This window comes from Penaeus chinensis, chromosome 21, assembly GCF_019202785.1.
Source record: "Penaeus chinensis breed Huanghai No. 1 chromosome 21, ASM1920278v2, whole genome shotgun sequence".
In the NCBI taxonomy this organism is placed as follows: Eukaryota; Metazoa; Arthropoda; class Malacostraca; order Decapoda; family Penaeidae; genus Penaeus; species Penaeus chinensis.
Window position 1 is genome coordinate 28,075,067 of NC_061839.1, and position 7,500 is coordinate 28,082,566.

Here is a 7,500-nt window from a genome sequence, read left to right on the forward strand (position 1 = left end):
GGGGAAAAGAAAGGGAGAAGGGAGAAAAAAAAAGAAGGAGTAGGGAAAGAGAATAGGAGAGAGAGAGAGAGAGAGAAACAGAGAGAGAGAGAGAAACAGAGATTTTTGGAATTACAATAAAAAAATAAAGAAATTTAAAGGAGCAGATATTTAACACCTAAAATTCTAACATTATTCTGTTCTTAGTCGAGAATCTAAATGTATTTCCTCATCATGATTCATTGCATGTCTTTTGTGGAGCTTTTGTACAATCAGCCAGCTTTCTATGATAACTGTATCAAGTAAAATCATTAAAATACCTGAAATCAATATTTGAAGAGAAAAAAAAAAATGAAATTTGAAACAGAAATATTTAAAAAGTACTGAAAGGCCGTACAAAGTTATTCAGCCATGTATAGAAATTTTTACATCTTAAACCCCCACAATCCCTTGCCCGTTGTTGTCGTGGGGGGGCTTAGGAGGTGGAGACTGGGACCCAATGCTGGGGAACTCCCCAACCTTGGGACTCAGCCTCAACAAATTTTGCATGGTCTTTTTTTTCCCCCTCCTACTTTTTCCTTTCTGTCCCTTCACCAACCCCTTCTACTATCCACTTCCTAAGGTGTGAGAGCCGTGCTGAAAAGATGAAAGGCTGACTTTGTGCCAGTCCTGAATGGCCTGAGGGAGCCATAGGCACGGTATTCCCCTGCTTTAGTTGTCTAGCCATTACCCCTCAAGTGACCCTAAGGGGTGGACCGTTTCTCTCCCCAACATACTCCAGGCTTATCATGGCCAACAATGAATAACCATTAACCATTAACCATTAACCATACCATTATTAGAGGCATTATCTTCATCAAATAGCTCCACCAATTCAACCCCCCCCCAATCCCTTGCCGGTTGTTGTCGTGGGGGGGTTTAGGAGGCGGAGACTGGGACCCAATGCTGGGGAACTCCCCAACCTTGGGACTCAGCCCTCGACTCAACAAATTTTGCATGGTCTTTTTTTTTCCCCCTCCTCCTTTTTCCTTTCTGTCCCTTCACCAACCCCTTCTACTATCCACTTCCTAAGGTGTGAGAGCCGTGCTGAAAGGATGAAAGGCTGACTTTGTGCCAGTCCTGAACGGCTGAGGGAGCCATGGGCACGGTATTCCCCTGCTTTAGTTGTCTAGCCCTTACCCCTCAAGCGACCCTGAGGGGTGGACCGTTTCTCTCCCCAACATACTCCAGGCTTATCATGGCCAACAATGAATAACCATTAACCATTAACCATTAACCATACCATTATTAGAGGCAATGCCTCTTCATCAAATAGCTCCACCAATTCAAACTCGCCCGATTCCTTGACCCCAGGCTCTCCTTTGACCACGGCTCTGAACACTACAACTAATACCCCCTCCTCAATGCCGACTAGTACAGTATCCATCCTAATCAACACCCCAGGAGACATTTCTACTCCCAACATGCTCAACTTCAACAACTATACCCCCACAACCTTCTTCATCAACTACCCCATCCTCCCTTATCACTACCTTACAATCTTATTGTCCACCTCCCCATAACACTACCTCCCTCAACACTACTCCCTCTTCCACATGCCCCCGTCCTTCTACTACCCCCATCTCTACAAAATTCTTAAATAATCTATTTAGCCCAGCCAAATGGGACCGATTTTCGTGATCCCTCCAACAACTTCTCACACTTTCTGCTTTGACAACCTGTTTTCATTTCTCAAATGCATATACATCCTTCACTTGATCTAACCCCTATACATTACCTTACCCAACCTTAACCCATTTACTCGTCAATTCCTTTGCCCAACTTTGACAACTAATCACTAACTCAACCATCCTTCACTACCATTTACTATAGTGCTACATGACCTTAGATGTCTAGCACATTTATTTGGCTTTTAACCATTAACCATTAACCATTTACACTTAATCCACTTTGAGCTGCATATAAACTGTGACAACAGTGGTTGTCTCAAACGTCCTGGTGTCCTGTCAATGCAAAATAACAGACATACAGAAAACATAAATTCTATCCAAGGGTAAATGATGATACATTTTTTTAAACTGTATTCCTCATATATTTACAATAAGTACAAAGTCATGCAGTTATATACAATAGAAAGTGACAGCCATCAGTACTGACTTGCCATGTGACTAGAGCTAATTAGTGCTATGTCTCTTAAGTATGTGTAGGGAACACAAATTCAAGTTCAGGTGGAAACACTGACAAATAAGCTAAATACATACAAAACAGTAGAGTGTAAAAGACAGAAATATTAATATGCAGTTTATAAGTACTCATTTCAAGTATATGTACCATAGTTAAAAAGAAAAAAAAGAAAAAATCAAGAAATTACAATAAGTACATTCAAATTCAGAGTGAGGGAAGCCCACTTACTAACATTCATGGCCCTACATAAGATAAAAGCAGCACATTCCCTACCTATTGTATAAAAATTATCATGAGTAATCATCAAGACCAATCACTATGCCACTGATTAATAAACCTTTTTTCAAATAGGATAGTGGGTATGTGAGTGGCTGACGTGCAAGGATGTAATTTACTCTCCTAGCTGATTAGTGAAATGTTCCCACGGAGCCCCACTGAAAAGAAAGAAAGGGGAAAGGAAAAGAAAGAAGAAAGATGGATAAAACTATTCTTACTTTTGACCAGGTTGATAAGCACCTTCATGTTATGCATTGATTTGACTTTTTTTAACAAAAAAGAAAGAAAAAATAATCTTACATTCATTGCTTCTGCCCAGACATAACATATGTCTGTTGATAAAACATTTAGTATATCTGCTGACCAAGCTCCTATTAATTTATGGACACTGTAAATGCACCTACATTTGTCTGTTGACTGAAAGGACATATGCCTGTTTGCTACAGAAAGTGTCACCACTATTAGTCATTTAAAATCACAGCTGAGCCAACAATAAATACTGTCTTAGTATTAGCAAGTACAATTTTACTTGATTCATTAAATCATATCACATTGGACATTCCCAGGCTCAAATTGGTAGATAACATTAAATATGCACTGTGATATGTTACATATAGTTTTCAATATTTTATATACATAAATATCCACAACCCACACACATATATAGTGACACACATGCATAAAATTCATACATATCATATATACATATAGGAGCTATGGAGCCATTCACACCAAAGGAGTTTCTCATATAACTTTCACAGTATATCATAAATAAATGAACTGAAGTATTTGCAGAACAGGAATTACACCAAACTGGCATTTTCCTAGAAAATACAATATTAAGTCTGACATCTGATGTCATTTGAGAATATTTTCTCTATTGATATATGTAACATACTGAAGCCATGCCATCTAATTTCTTAAATGCCATCACAGTGCAAAATTTATCTTGATCATCAATGTGGATAAATCTGATATTAATTAATTCAGTTAGTTAAAACTGTTTCAGCTACATATAGCACTGGGAAGAATATCTTTAATTGAGCATAATAATTCACGAAGCACCTGGGGAAGGCTCGCATCTCTCTGACAATGTACTGACAACCTTCTGAAACTTGACATGTCGTTCTTCGCTTTCAACTGTAGCACCCTTGCTACCCCATAGGAACTTCAAGTGAAACTCTGAACGAAACATATCTAAAGTGAGATCATCGAGGATGTTGGAGTCTGACAGGATGTGCTCTGAATTTCGTTTATACAGACTCAAGTTTTGTGTGATAGCTCTGGCTTCTTGAAGGTGTGTGAAGAGCATTAGCATCCCATAGTCTGCTGCTGTGCTCTCCCACTGAAGGATTGAAGAACCCTGGAAAATATAGCAATCAATTAATTAATTCAATACTTTGTCCTGAACAATTGCTTGATCTTTTTTTATGCAAGCTAAATGAAGTAATCTAATGTATGATATATTTTTATAATAAAACAAAAATTAGGAAGACTTACATGCTTATGCATTGCATAAATATCGTCTAAGTCTCGTTCACATAGCAGCATAAAGGGCAGTAAGTGAGGGATAGTGGTATTAGGAGCCTGTGGATTTGTGCACTCATTCATGGCCTTTAGAGTTGAGCGCAACTTTGATTCAAAATTGAAAGCTGAGTCTGTAAACTTCTGCCGCACAGTATGCCAAGTGTTTGTCAACCTCTGGATCTGTAGGATTGAAACAAGTATTCCATAAGAACTGACAAATACTTCATAACTCTTAAACTTTATATCTGTTAATATATGGATTAACCCAACCACCATGGATTTACGTTCTGTCCTCTGTGGTTTTTGGTGAATTCTGTTACATACAGATGGCTCCACATGTGCTCAGCCACCAAGGAGTCTATCAGTAGGCCCTAGTTACCGATCCTGATTTCCCCATTCCTTGAATTGGCAGGAAAATGTTTTTTTTTTTTTTTTTAAATAAAAGTGATATCAATACTGTTATTATTGTTATTGATGTTATGATTATTTAATTGTTATCAAAATCTTGGTAACATTTAAAAAAGCAAAATAATACAAAAGATAAACAGGTGAGATAAGTAGGAGTATTAACTGACTCCTTGGTGAGTAAGCACTTCTAGAGCCATCAATGTGTAAATACAATAAATAAACTTATAATACAGTGGGCATGGCAAGAATAATTAAGTCTTCATAATGGCACTTTAACTAAGAAGTAAAATACTAGATTCCTTACCTCTGGCATGCACAAGCCCAACATGATGCCAGTAAATCCATACAAGTTTCCCATTGCTGTTTTTGTATCAACAGCTACCTGTATCCATCTGTGGATAATCTCGGCCCGCTCATTAAGGTCGCCTGCCATCAGGATGGTCACTGCAACCAAGAGCTTCAGACACTCTGTCCTGTTGGTGGTGAAAATGATAATTGAAAATTGTGACAAAACCTCAAATGACCAAATTGTGGAAAGGGACACAAAAGTCAAGATGGCAAATGAAGAACAAGTTTTTACTAGCAAAAAATTACACAAAATGGGAAAAATGCAGATTCCTGGATTTATGTATTTTTTTTAAAGAGCCAAACATCAAAAGCTCACCTTTCAATCAGATCAGTCCGAAGCTGAGCTCCATGAGGTAGAGTGACAAGCTCAATGCCTGAAGTCACACCAAGGCCAAAGTCACTTTCAGCCTTTCCATTCAAGAGTTCTAGGTCAGCACGGGTAAGATGGGCAGCTAAGATTCTGTTGTGGATAAGATGATTAAATTAAATATATATATTTTTTCACAATAGTTCTTTCAGAATTTCATAACCATCTCTGAAGTATCTTACCTTGAGCCACTTTCTAGTAGTGTGTTCTTGACACCTTTAAGTGCAGTGGAATCCAAAGGTTTGTTTTCTAATGAGTTTAAAAGAAGAGTATTAAAATTTTCCAAATCGAAGGCTGTAGTTGGAAGCACATCCGGCAAGCTGTAGAGTACTGGTTCCTCTTCAACCATTGAGTCTTCCTCTAACTGTACACTGCCACTGTCACCAAAGGAGGCTTGGCTATCACGGCTGTAAAAAGATCTCAATTTATGACTATCAAATGTTATCTATGACAAGAGTCTATAATTCAATAATTTCAGTAAGTCCGTATCATGCCCTCCAAGATGATGTTAGCAGATGCATTAATGGTCCATTCATGTTTATGTTTAACCGGATGAGTTGGGTTCTATATTCTATGTTTTCCTAAATCGTGTGCAGACTCTTTATCAGGGGTTGTGATGAAAAGCTTGTGCAACATCCTCATCTTATACATGATTTGTAAGAACAAAAAAAACTAGGGTCTTGATTCAAAAGGTATTTCAGAATCTTATGCCATGTTGAATAAACCACTCACAGAATAAGTCTTTCATTGGCTTCTTTTTTCAAAACTTAAAAACAAGGTATTGTGTAATTTTCTTGATTTATCTTACACCCCAGTAGTTGTATGTAGGTGCATTATATTTCTCACAAAATGGCTGGTATTGTTAAAGAGGATTTTTTATTTAGCATTTCTTGGGCCTCTACTCTACAGTTATATGTAAAAAAAAATCAGAGACTTTGGGTGATAATTAAAAAAAAAATGATAGTGAAATGTTAAACCCTACTTTAGTGCCCCTTGATTCATGCTTCTTTTGTTCAGAAAATGAATATAAATCCACTTAAGACCAGAAAATTTAAAGAAAAAAATCACACATTTTTGTTCATAACTTCTGTTCTATTTCTTTTCAGTAAAAAGGAAGAGATTTGACATTTTAAATTTCCAAATAATGCTAAAAGAAATAGACAAAAGCTCTTTCACTTCAGTTACTTTTTTTTAAAGAAGTTCCTATATACTTACTTTCTGGCATCACTGGCAGAAGTCTGTACAGAGTCACCAGAGCCATTTCCTGAGTCAGAGCCTGAGGGCTGGTACATTTCAGACAGACGTGAGTAACGCGGATTTGATGCAGTGTCTGTCAGTGTTGTTGTACTCTCAGTCTTCCCCCTCTCTGTTTCAGTTGGTGTTACGAGGTCATCAGCAGGAATGTGTTTCGTTAAGTCCTTAGATTCATCCTCATCACGTTCATCAATCTCGGCATAAATTCTCTCATTTGTTATTGTCTGTGGCGGTTTCTTTGGCTTAACTTTAAAGGATGGTACTCTTGAAGGCTTTGGTGGAGGCTGATGAGCTAGTTCTTCTTTTTTCTCTGATGTCACATTTTCATCTTGACCTGGATCTACAGGCACTGTGGATGGATATTCAGAAGCTACAGTAAAGGCTTTCGTTGTCATCTTCCTTGGCAGTGACACGGAGGAAAATTTACTCTGCACTATAGGGGGGCGTGGGCCAATCACCCCATCGTTGCTGACACTTCTCTCTGTTTAGATTAAGAAAGCCATTTGTATTTTAGAATCTCCCTGACTGAAACATTGAAACATGACACACTATCTCAAATGAAAATAATATACATGAGTAAATCATTTTATTGTGCTAACCTGTTCCACCTTCAGGAGGATCGTCAGGTGGTCTGGAGGTACTACTACTCCTAGTCTTCATGGGCAATATTGGTGCAGTGTCTCGACGCATCCTTGGAGGAGAATGTGCAGGACTTCTTACTACAGTGCATCCTACAGCAACAGGACCACTGTAGGAATGTTGGTGCCTTAGCGTGCCCCCAGGAAGTCCTCCAGTCCTATAAACAAAAATACAATCTTTGTTAAAGGAACAATTAATATCATATATTAATATGAACCTTAGAGTTTCCCTGTCTTAGTGTACCATCTCTTATCACTCAAATCTTCTAACATGCTTCTTCAAGCTTCTCCCAACCATATCCCTATTCATCATAATCTCCCCTTTCCCACCTCCTCCTACTTGCCTCAACATAACTCACCTGGGTGTGGGCTCGGAGGTCCTGTTGCTGGGCCTGCTGAGAGTTCCATGAGCAAAAGTGTGGGCGGTCTGAGCTGCATACTTGGAAGCATAGAAACTGAGGGGCTGTGTACGATTAATGGGTGTGGTGATTCTGGCACCTGATGAGATGGTGATGGGTC

The 7,500-nt window shown here is 38.5% G+C and overlaps 1 protein-coding gene across 3 annotated transcripts in view; it reads right to left on the bottom strand.

The window, feature by feature from the left end:
- Nucleotides 1–2,997: 2,997 nt before the first annotated feature.
- LOC125036539 (breast cancer anti-estrogen resistance protein 3 homolog) overlaps nucleotides 2,998–7,500 on the bottom strand; it is a 9,378-nt gene continuing 4,875 nt past the window's right edge. The window contains exons 5-12 of one of the 3 annotated variants that reach the window (XM_047629215.1): nucleotides 7,341–7,500; nucleotides 6,943–7,139; nucleotides 6,305–6,824; nucleotides 5,272–5,508; nucleotides 5,039–5,182; nucleotides 4,679–4,847; nucleotides 3,940–4,146; nucleotides 2,998–3,784 (exon numbers count right to left, since the gene is read on the bottom strand). The exon at nucleotides 7,341–7,500 is cut by the window's right edge and continues 106 nt beyond it. In XM_047629215.1, the coding sequence (XP_047485171.1) occupies nucleotides 3,494–3,784; nucleotides 3,940–4,146; nucleotides 4,679–4,847; nucleotides 5,039–5,182; nucleotides 5,272–5,508; nucleotides 6,305–6,824; nucleotides 6,943–7,139; nucleotides 7,341–7,500 (1,925 nt within the window). In that variant the 3' untranslated portion in view covers nucleotides 2,998–3,493. Of the gene's footprint in view, nucleotides 3,803–3,939; nucleotides 4,147–4,678; nucleotides 4,848–5,038; nucleotides 5,183–5,271; nucleotides 5,509–6,304; nucleotides 6,825–6,942; nucleotides 7,140–7,340 lie in introns of all 3 variants that reach the window. The other 2 variants (XM_047629213.1, XM_047629214.1) reach the window with 2 other exon arrangements.